At 38.1% G+C, this 17,467-nt stretch overlaps 2 protein-coding genes across 3 annotated transcripts; both read left to right on the forward strand.

The window, feature by feature from the left end:
* The first annotated feature begins 436 nt into the window (after positions 1 to 436).
* On the forward strand, positions 437 to 11,840 carry LOC113648118. The gene is made up of 4 exons (XM_047801482.1): positions 437 to 738; positions 4,964 to 5,142; positions 5,220 to 5,349; positions 9,991 to 11,840. The coding sequence occupies exons 2-4, from the start codon at positions 4,965 to 4,967 to the stop codon at positions 10,514 to 10,516; spliced, it is 834 nt and encodes a 277-aa protein (XP_047657438.1). The 5' UTR covers positions 437 to 738; position 4,964; the 3' UTR covers positions 10,517 to 11,840.
* Positions 11,841 to 12,152: 312 nt separating this feature from the next.
* echdc2 (enoyl CoA hydratase domain containing 2) lies at positions 12,153 to 17,183 on the forward strand. Of its 2 annotated transcripts, none has more exons than XM_027155179.2 (9): positions 12,153 to 12,425; positions 13,533 to 13,600; positions 13,940 to 14,027; positions 14,153 to 14,239; positions 14,617 to 14,709; positions 14,877 to 14,933; positions 15,033 to 15,220; positions 16,236 to 16,334; positions 16,631 to 17,183. In XM_027155179.2, the coding sequence occupies exons 1-9, from the start codon at positions 12,245 to 12,247 to the stop codon at positions 16,706 to 16,708; spliced, it is 939 nt and encodes a 312-aa protein (XP_027010980.1). In that variant the 5' UTR covers positions 12,153 to 12,244; the 3' UTR covers positions 16,709 to 17,183. The 2 variants fall into 2 exon arrangements, with proteins under 2 accessions (XP_027010980.1, XP_027010981.1); XM_027155180.2 differs by having other exon boundaries at positions 12,375 to 12,425; positions 13,937 to 14,027.
* Positions 17,184 to 17,467: the final 284 nt, after the last annotated feature.

Consider the following 17,467-nt stretch of genomic DNA (forward strand, 5'->3'; position numbering starts at 1 on the left):
AATAATAATAATAAATCTTAAAAAAAATATTATGTTCATCCAGAAAATCCATATGTCCATATATGTAATAGTAAATGGCTATATGACTGTCTTTCAGACTGGAAAGTTAGCTTTATCTGATGACCACAATCAGCTGTTGCAAATGCTTGCCTTGTTTAACTCTCAGGGCATCAGAGGTGAAAGGGCTTTAAAAGTTAACACAAGATATCCCATTTTCTCGGACCGTCTCCTAGAAGGCCCGGGAAAACCGGACTCTAAAGTTTAGAAGCTTGCTTTAATCAACCAAGCACAAAATCACAAGAAAAGTTTTCTGGTAGCTATGGAGATCCTGCCAGTGGGACTGGTCACATTTCTTCACCCAGTGCCCTAGTTACCCTTGGTAACCCACTAGGTGGTGGGGGACTAAGTGGACTCCAAGAGCAAACATTCAGTGATAGTCAAGCAAACAACTTGTACTTGAAGTAAGCAGGAATTAACCGAATTTCATCAGTTTTGTTCACATTCTGTGCCTGTCTTCTGATTTTATGGACAGTCTGATGGAAAGGACTGCCAGAGATCTTACTCTTTCAAGTCAAGTTTACAGCCTTCAAGTCATTTAGAGTTTTCATTTCCATTAGTTGTTTTCATCTTTCTATACAGAAGACTACAGAGGCAATCGAACAGTAACGGGTTATCTGCAAAAATATATGTCTGGATTCGTAAGTAAAGCAGCATTTCAGGATCAAATCCAACTTTGAGGTAAGTTCTAAACATGGTCATATTTCACAATCTCTAATACGGACATTTTAAAATTGAAACTACTTCTTAAACATTGAAATAATTATGTTATTTATTCAAAGACAGAGCCACATATGGTAATATTTAATACTGTAAATATGAAGATGTTATAATGCAAAAAGATTTAGAATTAGGTATAAAATATTAGGTTCATGTTAATATTAATGGCTTTTAAAGGAATTGAGCATATGCAATGTTCTGATATGGTGAAATTTTATATGGTGAACTAAACATTTATATAACATTTGTGGATGTGGTCCAGGATGTCAGGGCTTTGTAACGGTCAGTAAGTTTCTCCAGGACAGAGGATTTCAGCATTTCTGTCTTATTAGTCTCTATAGCGAGAAAAAAGCAGGTAGTGTGAAAACAAAAGTTTATAGCTCCTATTATATAAGAGAGGTAGATCGGAACGGGAAGTAACTCTGGTGGATGTTCGACAAAGTAAATGTAACTATAAATAGATGTTAAAATGCATGATTTACTATTGTAATGAAAAATTATAATGTGGCAAATTAATGTTCTTGAATATACATCATTTGATGGTGATTTGAGAGCACCACACCACAAACAGGGCTGCTTTAGGGCTGCACTTTAAATCTTCAAGTGATATTTCTTCAGTGTGCTGAAGGAGAGTCTCTCTGATACTAATCCCCATGAGACACATCATGTGCCACATTATTATTATGACTTAATGACTTGTAATGAGTTGATATCAGATAATTGTCAGCAATTAAGACAAGAAAATAAAAGTGACTTTCTCTCCTGCGGATCCTCATTTGCGTTTTAAATTAATTGCATGTCATAATGGATATCTCAGGCATAATTGAAGTGTTACCTTTTTAGTTGTTAATTAGTGATTTTGCTTTGGACTACATTATAACCGTCTAGATGTTTAATGTTAACCTGACTTTAATAATAGAGCGCTAGACAAACAAACAATGATGCCTTTTAATGCAATTGTATTTAATGTAATGTAGTGAAGTGCTTTTTTCATAACAAAAGAAAATCCAATCAGTTGTACGGCTAAACTGATTGGATTGACGGAATAAAGGACTGATGAATAGATAGATGGAGGAATGTTGCTCATATAATAACAACCATTTCAGTAGTAACGATAACATCACTCTGTACATTCAGTAGATGAAAGTGAAAGTGACGTGACATACGGCTAAGTACGGTGACCCATACTCAGAATTCGTTCTCTGCATTTGACCCATTCAAAGTGCACACACACAGCAGTGAACACACACACACACCGTGAACACACACCCAGAGCAGTGCGCAGCCATTTATGCTGCTGCGCCCAGGGAGCAGTTGGGGGGTTCGGTGCCTTGATCAAGGGCACCTCAGTCGTGGCCGGCCCGAGACTCGAACCCACATCCTTAGGATTATGAGTCAGACTCTCTAACCATTAGGCCACGACTTGCCCCAAATGTGTATGTCTGAATTAGCATTCCAGCCAGCTTTACTGCATACATTTGAGCAAAAGAAGAAGAAGCTATAATGGCTATTTAGAAGCCTTAAACTTTTATTACACTCAATTATTAGGTAGTCAAACCATTAACTCTCTGGATAAGAACATCTTCAGCCACATAAATATTAACCTGAAGCACTTCACAGTTTCATAGTTTTATCTCCATCTCGTCAAGTTTCTATCGACAAATATTAACTGTGAACAAAGCTGTGAACACATGTAAAAAACAAACAAACTTTGGAACATTGACCACAATCATAATTTCAAATCAAACTTTCTGTAAAACGTCATTCAACCTTTAAGACCAACACACTCATTTGACCATGCTTAATCCTCACACACAACCATTCAGTTTAAAAGTAAAGCCTAGAAATCATAGACTGTGTACTAGCAGGTTACAGCCAATGTTATAGCTAAGCCTAAAGGAGCGTTTAACCTTCCTGGGTTTGGAAATCTCAATTCTAGGTGTGGGCGATGCAACAAAGTTGAAAAAGTTTGACTTTCTTCAAACATTTAGCTTCTCAGTGTAGAAACTAACAAAAGGAGGGAAGACAGAAGAGCACATGTGATCCATTTCCTTTATCTCATACAATCTGATGCAGATCAACGCTGCTGAAATTTATAAACAAACAACAAAATATCTCCCCCCAGAATGATTCATTTGAGTGGCAAGAAAACAGATTTGTTGTCAAGTGGTAAACCCACTGATAAATGTTGTTACCATGGCAACCAGTAGTAGGAGTGCCTGACATGGTTAATAAAGTAGACTGGGAGAAGTACTAGTTTAGGTATCTGTGCCAGTCTCCATTGTAAATCCCTATTACATTCATACATGAACAGATTTAACAATACCGAACCTGAACAAATAATTCAATAACAATGCAGCAGAATAACTGTCATGCTTTAAGGATTATTGACACAGAGTATAAGGTCTAAGTATAAGATACAGGAGACCAATCCAATACCCGTCTCCCATTAGTGAGACCGTTACCATTAATATCTGCATGATAATAATGATAAACTAGTACTGCCTTGACATGAGGGTAAAGTGTGTAAATTTCCTCATTACAGGTAGAATTTTAAATTTTAGGGTTGAAAAGAGATTTGCTAAGTGACCTCATGTGTGGTTTAAAAGAAAGCCTCATTAAAAATTGTTCTGAGATTCATGAACTGAGATTCATCTACGTATATCAGTGACAAATTCAGGAGTTTAGAAGAGCAGGATCTTTAAAAGAACGTTTATTATCTTACAACTACTAATACTTATTCTATCTTGTGTTTGTCAGTCTCATAGCGCTTGTGGGCAATACTCTTGACACAGTATAAACATGTACAAGAAGCAACACTCAGAATGTTTTGCTCAAAGACATTTAGTGTGTTGGTGTATGGTGTGTTTTTCTTAAATGGGTCAACATTCTAGAAGGAATCATAGAGTCATAATATACAGTAGAGAGATTGTTTGCTGTCTGGTATCTGTACTGCGCCGTCTTTATGCATTATGGTAGTCACTCCTGACAGGAAGACATACTGTAATGAAGCAAACTCTGTGATCATTTTTGCAAATTAGCAAAGATTTTGCACATGGACCGAGATGCAAATGAGTACAACTATCATAGAAAAAAGTCATTACATGTTTGTCTTCACTGCTAGGAGTTTAAAAGAAGAATCTTGTGCTTGTAATTTCACCAATTCAAGTAATTTTCCACAAAAAAACCACACAAAAACACTTAACAAGATGCATCGCAAATTTAGAAAAAAGCTATATACAGTATTAGGGCTATATTAAAGCTTTTATATTATAAGCTATATATTTTTTTAATAGTGAGTAATCACACTCTTTTTGTACGATGAATGAAATGAAACGTTTATTTTTGACATTTCACAAGATTGCTTTATCCAGGAAAGCGAACCATCAAACCAGTTTAAATCCCAATTCAATTTTCAAATTCAATTTAACCAGCTGCTAAGGCATACAAGTTTGTTAACATTTTCAGGTTCCAGAGCAACCTTTTTCTTGTGCACTATATATCCTGAAAGTGAAAATAGTCTTACATGGCACAGTTGAAGCAGGAGTTGCTAGATATTTCTGTACAATGGTCACCAGCTTGTCATGATGTAGAGGGCATTGTACAAGGAAGCAGTAATCCTGGCTGACGTTTGTCTACTCACACTCCTTACACACAAGTCCAGTGTGGGTTGTTACTCACTACTCATCGGTTTGATAGTAGAACCTGTGATGTGTTTGACTTATAAATGATATTTTAAACTCGAAAAGCTTCGACGGTTGGCCTGTTCTTCATTACAGTGTATGCACACAACTTTGCATTTATCCAGAGTGCAATCCAATTTTCTTTTAAAAGAGAAATTTCCGCCTAACAGAATTACTGGTGCTTGCGCCATTGTAGAGGCTGAGTGATAAACTCCAGACCCCAAATATCATCTGCGTGATGCAAATTACGTTAATGACGCACCTTTGTGTGTTAGAGAAAATTATTTTAATGCAAAAAAAGGATTTTGTATTTATCGCATGCTTTATCGTTGACAGCCCTAATCAAGAGCACTGATCAAGTGATCACCATTTGGCACTAAATGCAGTTAATTGCAGTATTAATCTTGTAACTATTATAAATGTGTGTGCGTGCGTGTGTGTGTGTGTGTGTGTGTGTGTGTGTGTGTGTGTGTGTGTGTGTGTGTGTGTGTGTGTGGGTAAAGCATGCGTCGTACACTTTGCTCAGTGTGGCCAAACGAGGCTCAGAGGAGAGAGGAGAGGAGATCTGAAGCCAGGCTGGCTCACGGGATACAACGGCTCGATGAGGCCAAACGTTACCATCTGAACACACTGAACCGAGAGCAACAAGCACTACATCGCCATCTTATTGCCCTTAAAACAGGTGCGTGAATGTGTAAGCGAATGATTGGAGTGTTTTCTAATCTGTGTTTTAAGGGCAGCAATTCTGTTTTAACTCAGGTAACCGATGGAGAGGATTAAACACTCCGGTATCACGACCCTCCAATCATCTCAGCAACCCTGCAGTGTCCTATAACAAGACCCGATTACCCATAATCCCACCTGCAGACAGGGAGACAAACAGGCATAGGTGAGGACAGCAGTGACGGTCTGGTAAACGATCTCATATTTTTGCTTTGTGATACTTTAAAGGTGTGCACATATGATAACTAATTACCGCTTTGAAAATTTTAAGCTTATCAATGGCACATCACTGGCATATATTTAACAGCAACTATATCCAATCTGACCAAATGTTTATAGACATCTGACCAGCATTCCCATAGGTGCTTGTTAATGACCCCATTTCATATTTATTTTCCCTTTCCTGTTATAAAGTTCTTCTGGGAACTCTTCTCTTCTGGGAACGCTTTTTACTACATTTTGGATTTGTGATCATTTAGCTAAAAGAGCATTAGTGAGATCAGATGTTGTAAGAGGTCTGGGGTTGTCCAACTCAGAGTCAGAGCTCCATGCAGGACACTCAATTTCTTACACTTCAACCTTAACACACCATGTCTTCATGCAGCTTTGTGCTTTGTGCACAGGAGCATTGTCATGTCTCTTAGTTCAAGTGAATGACCTGCACAAGAGCATGCTGGGACATGTACAAGTAAAAGTTAAACTAATACAGTAAATGGTTTTTTTTTGTTGTTTTTTTTAAGTTACCAGAAAATTGTTTGAAAGCTCATTTCATTTGATAGCTAGATTTGGCATGTTTGTAAGGTCAGTTGAAAAACTGAGCTCACACTGAAGTCCGGTCACATAATGCCAAGAATAGCTGAGGTTGCTGTGGTTCTGAAGGGTTAGTTTCCACAGAGGAAATTCTGTTTAATGTTTAATTCTGTGCTATCTCTTAACGCAGTACAAGTTTAAAGAGACTGTTGAAAATGATGAAGTAGCAGTTTAGAGGAGGGCTTTGAAAACTAAACTAGATGTATGGATGCCCATTTTGCATTCATCAAACTCCAGCTGATTACATAACAAACCAATGGGGGGGGGAAACGATCAAATCCTGTCAGAATACATGGAACATTAAGTAACACGGTATAGGTAAAGAGTCAGCATGGTCAGTAAGAGGCATATAGAAACAAAAAAAAAACAACAATGCATGAAGCCAAACGATGTGTCAAGCCATGAAGCTTTATAGTAAGGTAAAGTACACAGTAAAATGAAACAGTGTTGGTTTATAAAGTAACATGATTACAAAACCAGCAACAAATCTTATGACAAACTTACTGGTCAAGCTAGAGATAATCGAAAAAGTCTGGACTGTGCAGGAAAAAAAGTGTTTAGTGATAAACTCATATAAACAAGACCTAAACAGTAGCTCAAGCAATGAGAACACATTGTCAGCTCTTTCACCTGTCAAACATTATTCACCGTACTATTTGTTTGAAATCCACATGCTGTATTTTGTGATAGTATATTTGGCTTTGCCCAGTAATTTCGTTAGGATTTATAGCTAAGTAGATGTGATGACAGTTTGCAGCTACGGTGTGTTTACAGTGCCTTCAGTACTAAGATACTAAGAGCAGTAACAGATAGAAGCACAATTTGGCATACTGTTATATAAAAATACAATTGGTTTGAAGTACTTTGAAAGGCTGTTGGCTCTCTGTGTGTGTGTGTGTATATGTGTGTGTGTGTGTGTGTGTGTGTGTGTGTGTGTGTGTGTGTGTGTGTGTGTGTGTGTGTGTGTGTGTGTGTGTGTGTGTGTGTGTGTGTGTGTGTGTGTGGACTAAGAATACCCTAATAGCTGTAATGCCACTTTCAGGCAATTGGAGGCGGTACATGCAGGTGATGGTGTACTGTGATATACTGTATTAGTGGGAGGATGCAAGCACTTTTGTGTGTAATGTCTGTGTGATTGGTGTTGTGATATGTGTGCTGTGGTTAAATTATATCCCCTGCTCTAGTTATTCAGATGAGAGCTGTGTGAGTGCCTGACTGTGTGGGAGTTTAAAAGTGCAAATGTGTTTGTTGTGATTGCTGGGATTTCCTTGGATATTTGCACTACTGAATTTGATTATGAGACAACACACACACACACACACACACACACACACACACACACACACACACACACACACACACACACACACACACACACACACACACACACAAGGAAGCATTCAAGAAGAGGAAAACACTACCACTGTAAACGCATGCAGACACAAAGAGACAAAAGAACAGAAATGGAAAAGAAAGTAACTTCAATACGAACTAAATTATTACTTTCTCTCTTTCTCACTGTTTGTGGGCTTGAGGCCTAATAACATATCCTGGTAGCATATCCTACCTCCACCAATTAGGGTTACAGGAACATCTCAGATCTTCTGCATCTAACACCATTTCAGATTTCTCACTCCATTCCCTGCCCTCCTTTGCTATCACAATGCTTCCATCAGCATCTCTATCTCTGTCATCGCGACTCCTCTTAAAGCTCTAATCATTCATCATTCTCTCATCCTTTCCTCCCTATTTTTTCCTTTCCTTAGTTTGTCCTATCCTTCATATTCTCTCAGACTTTTTCATCTGCAGTTCACTCCTCCTCTTTGATACACTTATTCCAAGTAGATACATGCATTTGTGAAAGAGCTGCATATTCGTTTAACTGCTGGAGTGAAACAGGTGCTTTACATCACAGCATCTGATAAATGCTATACATCTTCAAATCTAAATCTGAAATGTGGAGTAATAAAACATCATAGAAACCAAAAACTGCAGTTTTTTTTTAATCATGATACACACTTCTTCTAATTTATACATCACAGTAGTACTGACTGAAATATTTAAAGAATTTCTTTTTTTGTTTCTTCATGTGGATGTACAGCACAACTTGTACACGATTAGAGATTTTGAATACTGGTGCCTCAAAATTTTAACCAGGTACATAAATAATAGTGCACACCCCATTCCCAAGCACACTTTATTTCAAGACTGCACAAAGGTAAGCCGAATCCTGCTGAGTCAAAATCCACAGTAGTTGTTAACAGCTCATATTAAGGTAGACTTTAAGAATTTGTAATTGTTCATAAGTATTTTTTATCTCCCCTATTATGGGTAATAGATTCATAGAAAAGTTTTAAAGTAACTTTAAAGTAAACGTTATGTCAATTTGAAAGTTATATAAATTTTAGATCATTAGATCAGACATGCAGCCAGAAAAGAATTCATTTGTTTATACCAATAGAAAAAGACTAATTTCCTGGAGACTGAAGTCGATTTCCATTCCAGTGTCAGCTAAATGGTTAATTAAAAAAAGTAGAAGCAAAAAATATTTTCATTCATCTTTGTATTGTTTCACTCAATATTGCATGATTTATTTTCACAAACAAGATGCAAACAGGGTCAGGGTTAAACAGTTTTGTGGCAGGATAATGAGTATTTTTTGACTCACTCGTTTAATACTTGACTTGCTGTAGCTAATGATAATGACAGTGAGGATTAGAGGATTGTTTCAACAATCATCTTGATCTGCTAACTGTGTCAGGCTCGTTGATCTGATGACTGCAGATCTGTGGATGCTGCAGAGGGAGCAGAAGTGAAGCTTTGATTTGTTATACTTGAGTCAGGTAATAAGATTCGGGCCACTTCAGTGGAAAATTCAACATTTTTAATAGGATTTTTCCTAACGGGATCTTTCATCGGTGCAGAGCAATTCCTATCAGTGTTTAGTGTAAATAATAATTTTCTTTTCAAAAATTATATTCTTCAATTTCATCATTAGCTAAAACTAAATTCATGATTCTTGGAAAAAAATAAAGATTTTCCAACATGTTTTTCTGTTCATTCCTCACTGCAAATTTTTTATATTTGACTTACATTTTGACTTTTGAGTATGTGATGTAACCACAATTTTTGTTTTTCATTTTATCTGCTATTTGAAAACACCATTTGCCCCTCACATTGTGCACATATTTCATGGCCAAATGGATCAATAGAAATGAAATAAAATATGGCTATCGGCTAAGAAATCTGCCTGCCAAGCCTCAGAACTCCAAGGATGTTAAGTTTAACATAACAATTTCTGGAATGTGGTATCTTTGCCAAATCGCCTACAGAGCTAGAGACAATTTCTACTCAAGGTTCATGAGCATCATTGTTTGACGTCTTGCCTGTTTTTAGAGGCAAGACTGAAAGAGACTCTTGTGGTTGTGTTTGAGTTAGCAAATGACGGCTGAGGCAGACTCCTGAAAAAACCCTGCTAGTCTTTCGGGAAGCACCTGTGATCTGATATTTCTTCTAATATCTCAGATTCAATTTGTACAGGGTTCAATTCTACACTTGATTGGCACTCACTTATAAATAGGCTGACGGATAGATGGTTTAAAAATCTTTAGCGACACAACACCCTAATCCTAACCATCAGTATTCCCAAAATGGCAAGCTGGCAAGAAAAAGTGGTGTTGAGTCTGAAAGGAATGAGTGTAACAGTGAAAGAAGATCAGCAGCTCCAGATGCTTGAGAAATACCAAGGGCAAATACACACACTTGCAGAGATTATAAGTGTCAATCATGGATTTCATCAGTTTATTTCAGAATTTCTTCTTTTTCAGTTTTGTATTCAGCATGATGCAATTCAAGAACTCACTTCCTCAAGTCTATTATTAAATATTTCTATGAGCTTTATTCCAGAAAGCTCTACTCCACAGTTGAGTAGGAAATGTTTCAGCTAGGAAAAAGAACTAGCTCTAATTCTGCATTTTATTCCGTTCCCGCTCTGTAGGTCTGGGAAGCTGGGGTCCATTTTCTCCCTGCAGGCTCGTGTTCAGGACTTTCTCAGCAGTGGTGAAAACAGGGCTGATAACACTTCAGTGCCTGTGTGTCTGCCAGACCTCAAACCACAGCCCTCAAACATGCTTCCTCCAGCTTCTCCAACCAGAGAGAAAAAGGAGGGAGATAGGGATGGACAGAATAAGAAACACAGGGCTGTAGAGAGGGACGGACGGAAGTCAACACACGGATTTAGTTCAAAGGACGGTCAAAGAGAATATGATCAGATAGCAGCAAGATATACAGATAAAGAAGAGGAGATGAATGTAGCAATACCCTACTCTACTCCTCTTTCTTCCCTCTCTGACACCCACGCACCTGACAGCCAGCTGAGGATGGTTCACACACTTCCTAATTTTGTGCAAGCAATGGCAGAGGCACGCAAAGCCAGATACATACGTCATAGAGGACAGCCTTTGTGCGACAGAGCACTGAGCATCAGAGAGATATTCGCAAGAGACACACACAGCACTCACTAATGTTCTAGTGTCACTACTCTGCTTCACACTCCTACAGTATATACTTGAGGTCTGTGAGCACACACACACTTTTATTCTACACAAGCTGCATTTTTTAATAAAAATATATTTTTATGGATACCTAAACATCTAACAAGCTATAATAACTCATTTGTTGAACTTTAAACATCATTCTGGAGATCATAATGGACAGAATTACTGAGCATTTTATACATTTTGTAAACTCTATGAGCCAAAAAATAAAATTGGTGTCACAACATGACCTTCATTTTTAATTCTGCTCATCACAATTTATTGTCAACATCTTGGTGGGATTTGTTGAGCATATATTAATGTTCTAATATCAGCTATGCATAAGTTTACATTATGAAAATATCCATCTTGGAGTTCACTTCATAACTGTTGGCCAGATCAAGAACACCATCCAGAACGAGGCAGGTGTATCTGTGTCAACGTCAAGTATTAAAAGAAAACTTCACCAGATTAAATACAGACCTTAAAAACGGTTTACGGCCTCAACGGCCTCAAAATCAGGAAACAACATTCTATGGACAGAAATATAGGAAGAAAGAACGTATGTTAAAAGAAAGGAACCGCTTATGAATCTAATAATACCACAGTGTGTGCGGCTGGCAGTGGAACCGGTTCTGTTGTATTTATTGATGACGTGTTAGCTGATGAAAGCAAAGCAATAAGGTGAATTCTAAAGTGTACTGTATTTGATTATATTTTCTGCTCAGATGCAGACAAATGCTTCAAAAATCATCACAGGATATGCCATTTAACACTGCAAATATACAATGACCCGAAGCATACTTAGCAGACTTTTTTAAGGAACCGAAGTGGAATATTCTGCACCTGAGCTGAATTGAAACACCAGAAGAACAAGCATGAACTGAAGACAGCTGCAGTTAAGACCTGGCAGAACATCACCAGGGAGGAAACCCAGTGTCTGGTGACATCTATTGTTCAGGTAGTCAGGGACAGCAAAGGATTTTTTGCAACCAATTTTTAAATTAGAATTTAATGTAGGCTTATATATGTCAAAAAAAGGGGGGCACATATTAAAAATGGCTGTAATTCCTACATCATGTCCTAAATGGTGTACCTAAAATCAAAGCCTTTACTTTGAGCTTATGTTTGAGTTTATTATTGAATTTCAACTCAAAATTCTGTGAATATTTGTCAATGTACAAATATTCATTGACTTGACTGTACTTTATATGAAATGATGAAATGTAGTCATGTCATTTCTGTAGGTTAATACAAAAACTCACCAAATAATAAATAACAGATAAATAGAAATGAATATTGCATTGTAATAAAAAATACCTTTATTAAATGTATGAATCCTCCATAAAAATACTATATTTATCCTGCTGTTGCAAAGCTGAATATGTGTACTGTACAGTATAATGAAGATTGCTCTATCTATCGCCCTCTGCTGGTAATAAACACTACTGCACCCAAACTACTGGGGGGAAAACCTGTGCATTTATTTACTTTTTTCACCTTAGGAATTGGTAAAACATCATAAAACTTTTCTGTGAAAAAAATATTTTTGTTAAAACAAAAGCCAGGTGTGTGTGTGTGTCAAACTTTCTGCTCGGTCACCTTGTGAGCGACGTAGGACGCGTCCATGGTGACGTAAGGTCGTGTTTGTTAACGGAAGGTGGATTAGGCAACTAACTTTTACCTCAGATTTAAGAGCCCCACAGATTAACGGCCATGTTTCGGAGGTTTGCGGTGGGAGTTTGCTCGGTTGGACGATGTAGCTCTAAACTAAAGCTAACAGCTGTAAACATTGGTGTTTTTAATCAGAATAAGAGCTTTGTTCGAGGGCTTAGTGCTGTATTGAACCAAGACGCAGTAGAAGTGGATATAAGTCGCTTGGAAGGTGAAGACCATGGTAGGTGCTTGGTGTTTTAGTTACAGCACCAGCCTTTTTACACATGTATATAAACTCAGGCTACATGTTTGACTGGGAAACGTGGATTAAACTTGACAGACGTAATGTACACTACATAAGTAAGTGCACTACACTATACTACTACGTGTATTAGTAGTGAGCCTTAATTTGTAAACCAGCCAATGGCGAAGCACTATTTAATCACCTGATTATAATTCCAGCCTATCAGATTTCAGGATAAGCGTTATCATTTGCATTGCAGACAGGTTCTGTTACAAACCTAACATAAACTAATTACTTTCTTCTTAGCATGACTAATAATAACTGTGATAATGAAGTTAACATCACACTCTTTCTGCGACATTAACAGTAAAACAGGTCTTTTTTCCCTGCTGCTATTAGACTTTGTGACAGTGAACCAGTCACCATAATACACACTGTTATTACTGTTTCACTGCAATAATAAACAATAACAAAGTATTTTAAACGTGCCATAACAGAAATTTTGAACAATGTTCAATATTACCTATGTGCTATATGTCTTCAGCATAACCACTACTCTTTATATATTTTTGTTTTTGTATATACTGTATATTATATTATGTCTTTATTCTTATCCTAAAAGGCAATACAGTGTCTGAATGTTGATTACAAACATATACACACGAACATATAAATCTGGTTTAATTCAAAGACATGGACATCAGATCAGCTGATTAAACCGTGGCCTTGCACCATGTTTGCATGTGTGATTGTCAGGAGATGTAAAATGAGAAGGTTAAAGTTCTGATCCACAACCATACTGAATGATGGTAGTAGTTGAGTACTGAATTTAGGTACTCTGGTGTCTCCATCAGCTGTTATATTGAATGTCCTTTTCAGGACAGTTTTTAAATATACATTAATCTCTAGCGTTTACACTGAGAAAGATGAACAAACGTCGTATCGTTAAAAGACGTACGTAATTTATACGTTTGACAAATTCGTACCAATCAGAGGTACTGTTTTACTTAATGCTTTGTGACAACATCCCTGTTTGAGTTGTACTTGAAGTCCAATTAATTTCTCATCTCTCTCTCTCTCTCTCTCTCTCTCTCTCTCTCTCAGGCATTGTGGAGGTTCTAATGCGTCGGGAACGGGCACGTAATTCTCTGGGTCGTGTGTTTGTGGCTCAGGTCTGATCACACTTGCTCGTATCTTTGGGATCCACCCTTTGTTTGGCACTTCTGAAAATCCCATCAGACAATGAAGCTTATACCCTCTGTTTCTGTCTGATATTTCTGTCCTTTTTAAAAGTTATTGTTTTCCTGCCAAAGTCAAGCAGTATCCGGAGGCAGCTATAATTCATCTTTTGACAGCAGTAAATTCATATTTGCAATAAAAAAAAACATGACACGAATAGGAAAGATTTATGATGTTCCTTTGCTCCTGCTGATTCCTCTCTCTTGGCTCCATTTCTCAGTTTTATCAATATTTCTCCCACTCGCTGCTTCACATTTCTGTCTGTACAGTAGATGCGAGAGCTGGTGTCAGGTTTGCACCATGACGCAGGTGTGCGCGTGGTGATTTTTAAGAGTCAGGTACCTGGAGTCTTTTGTGCAGGTCAGCAGTCTTCGATACAGAAAACCTACATACATGCATTCAATCTAAATCAATTTAACCTCTTAGACAACGTTTCATTTGTTAAGCTAGATAGAAAGATGCAATTGATCTGTGATCTGTTAAAGGGGCTGATCTGAAGGAAAGAGCACAGATGAGCAACTCTGAGGCTGAGCAGTTTGTTCGTGGACTCCGTTCATTAATGAGCGAGATAGGTGAGACATGATGAGAAAAAATATTAGTGTTTGGGGGCTGGCCATGTTCTATGTGATGAGATGCTTGATTGACTATTTACTATGATCACAATAATACAACTGTTAATATTAGATTTTGCATTTACTGCTTCATTTATTCAGCTTCATTAACCACTTCATCCTGTTCATGGTGCTGGTCAATCCTTTCCTTTGAGCACTGAACATACCATGGGAACACTTTTTTCTGAAGGCCTCTCTGAAGAAATATGAATACTGTTTTGTAACAAGTTATGATATATAACTTAGTCTTTCAGCATAACAGTGCACTATAAAAGCCCAGCTGTGTGCTAGCATGGTCTATGATCTATCTGATGCATGCACTGTCTCCACTCTGCCAGCGGCGTTGCCAATGCCAACCATCGCAGCACTGGACGGCTTTGCTCTAGGGGGTGGGCTGGAGATGGCGCTGGCGTGTGACCTCCGCACAGCAGGTAAGTGTTTACACCGACCTTACAAGAGCAGGTTGTGGCAGTGCAACAGAAGCGGGGTAATAGAATTTATTCATTGTTTGTTTATTTTTTAGCAATCATGGCAGAAGCATCAGACACCTTGAGACCTATTTTCATTTACTTTTTTGTGTGTTCGTGATTTTTTGCAGCACACACTGCTCAGATGGGCCTGATTGAGACCACACGAGGGCTGCTTCCAGGGGCAGGTAAGATATTGGAGAAGACAGGATAAAAAATATCTTTGTTTAGGCCAACAGTCTACCAGCTGGTCATCCTACAGGTGCCCTCTTCTCACTGTGCACTAGGGGGCAGTCAGCGTTTGCCACGGGCAGTGGGATTTGCTGTGGCTAAGGAGCTGATCTTTACTGGGCGGCGTGTAAGGGGAGAGCAGGCTCTACACCTGGGATTAGTGAACCGTGCCGTACCACAAAACCAAGGCGGAGATGCAGCGTATAGAGAGGCTCTGAACCTGGCTCAGGAAATTCTCCCTCAGGTGGGTCAGATTGACACACAAGCACAATGTCTCTTACTGTGATTTTTCCCAATTGATTTAATGGAGTCTGCAGTCAGACTGACATCCTGCTAGAACAAACTCATTTAGCGTTTCTGTCTCGTTCCCTTGTTGTTCCCATGTACATTATGTACAGTAATCTTGCTGCATTTCTACCTATTATACCTTGTCGAAACAACTGGGGTTGATGATAAGAAATGCCCCGCTGTGCTTGTTAGACACCACAGGAAGAAGCTCCGTCCTGTCATCCTCTCCAGAGTCAGAAGTAGAGCTTGTTTAAAGACAAAATGACTTCATGGATTCTTCTCATCACTCACTGTATATGGCATTTTCACGAAGGGTCCCAATGACTATAGTTATGACTAATGATGAATAAATAAATTCTCTAGAACGTGCATGTACTTCCCACCTAGATAAAAATTTCCCTTGTTTTCACATAACAACTGAAAAACCTATTTAGGACAAAGTCAGGTAAGGAATGTAAATCTTCTGGTCAAAACACAATTAAGCTCTACTTTTATTGCTTTCTCCTTTTTCACAACACAAAGCAGCATTTTAAATCTTTCACTGGTGCTAGCAGAGATGAGAGGACTGTTTATGTCGCACTGATGGAACCCAGTTTGAACCACAACACCGACTTCGTCTCTTCCTTAACATACATCTGATGAACACCTAACACACAGAACAAACCCTGTTCTTACATTGTTTACACGTACTCATCTATACTTCAATACTTCAACACATTTTTTTCCACTGTACATACAACTGTCTATTATACATGTGTTCATTTCTTATCATTGCCATTCTGTTTACATTGTGGAGCTCCCGTACCAGAACAAATTCCTCGTATGTGAAAACATACTTGGCAATAAAGACCTTTCTGATTCTGATTCCTTTTTGATTGGAGTCTGAGTTTCTGATTAGGTGTCAGTATCTTGCTGCAGATTATTATATTAGCCCAGAGACCGTGACGTCACCTATTCTGGTTTGTCCACAGGCTCCGTTTGCGGTGCGAATGGCCAAGGAAGCCATCAACCGAGGAATAGAGGTGGACATCGCTTCAGGAATGGCCATCGAGGGGATGTGCTACGCCCGGGTGAGACTCTAAACACAGTACACGTTCTTTCCCAGTGATGGGACTGGGATTATAGATTCCTTATCTTTATAGTATATAGAGCTTAATTAGCCATTGATAATATTAAAAATATCATTGATAAGTTACAGTTATAAGTATGTACGGATGTTGAGACTTAAGACGAAATGAGGCTTTTCATGAAAAAAGGAATTTTAGTGTGATTAGAGGACATGCGTCGAGTCTTATATTACGCTGCTTAAAAATTCTCTGTGTTTACACCTGTTGTATGAAGTGTCACTCCTGTTTCTCTCCTGCAGGTTATTCCAACACAAGACAGGCAAGAGGGAATGACAGCTTTTATAGAGAAAAGGCAGCCCAATTACACTGGAGAATAAACAGACAGGTCACACACAGGCACTTTATCGTATAGAGTATTGTAATTGCAGTCTTACTGGATCATTAGACTACTAATAGACTACTACTAATTTCTACTGTCAAAACATCCAGCACACCCTCGGTTACAGTGCGGTTCGGTAAGTGAGGAATACAACGCTAGCGGATGAGCTGTTCTAGGAAAGCAATCAACAACACAGAGGTGTTTAAATTCCAGTAAACCAATGATACGCCTCATAGCTCGATTCCCACATTCTGGCCAATCAGAATCAAGCAATCAGGAACATAATAGATGTCATACTTAATTTACTTTGAGCATGGTGAACACCTTGAGATATTAATATCAGCACAATAGTGTATTTTGTGTTAAAAAATCAGCCACAATGCTGTTTTTTACTGCATTTCTTGCCACCTGTGTATATACTGTTTAGGTTAATTCAGACTAATAAACATTTATTACCAAAAGGAAAGATCCTACATGGACTTAATGTTTTGTTTTAATTATTAATACACTTTCAGTTTGTATAACAGGATATTCATCAACCTGCTTAGATGAAGGCGAATTAACGTTTTAAAGAATTTTCAGAAATTCTCGTCTATCCTGAAACCAAGCTAGGAACAGTACCACCTTAAATAAATACGAAGACCTTCACTGGGGAAAAAAAAAAGCTCTTAACAAGTGAAAAAAATAGTACTGAGTATATATTATGCATTTGGGTAGTTGACGTGACATGGCTTTTTCACTGTCACAGGAGATAAAA

The sequence above is a fragment of the Tachysurus fulvidraco genome, chromosome 16 (assembly GCF_022655615.1).
Source record: "Tachysurus fulvidraco isolate hzauxx_2018 chromosome 16, HZAU_PFXX_2.0, whole genome shotgun sequence".
In the NCBI taxonomy this organism is placed as follows: Eukaryota; Metazoa; Chordata; class Actinopteri; order Siluriformes; family Bagridae; genus Tachysurus; species Tachysurus fulvidraco.

Bases quoted from the DNA above. Each gene is read 5' to 3' on its own strand.
- LOC113648118 (XM_047801482.1), top strand. From the start codon at position 4,965: ATGCGTCGTACACTTTGCTCAGTGTGGCCAAACGAGGCTCAGAGGAGA. The intron at 5,143-5,219 runs GTGCGTGAATGT...GTTTTAACTCAG, and splicing joins TCTTATTGCCCTTAAAACAG to GTAACCGATGGAGAGGATTA. The intron at 5,350-9,990 runs GTGAGGACAGCA...CCCGCTCTGTAG, and splicing joins AGGGAGACAAACAGGCATAG to GTCTGGGAAGCTGGGGTCCA.
- echdc2 (XM_027155179.2), top strand. From the start codon at position 12,245: ATGTTTCGGAGGTTTGCGGTGGGAGTTTGCTCGGTTGGACGATGTAGC. The intron at 12,426-13,532 runs GTAGGTGCTTGG...TCTCTCTCTCAG, and splicing joins CTTGGAAGGTGAAGACCATG to GCATTGTGGAGGTTCTAATG. The intron at 14,240-14,616 runs GTGAGACATGAT...CCACTCTGCCAG, and splicing joins TTCATTAATGAGCGAGATAG to CGGCGTTGCCAATGCCAACC.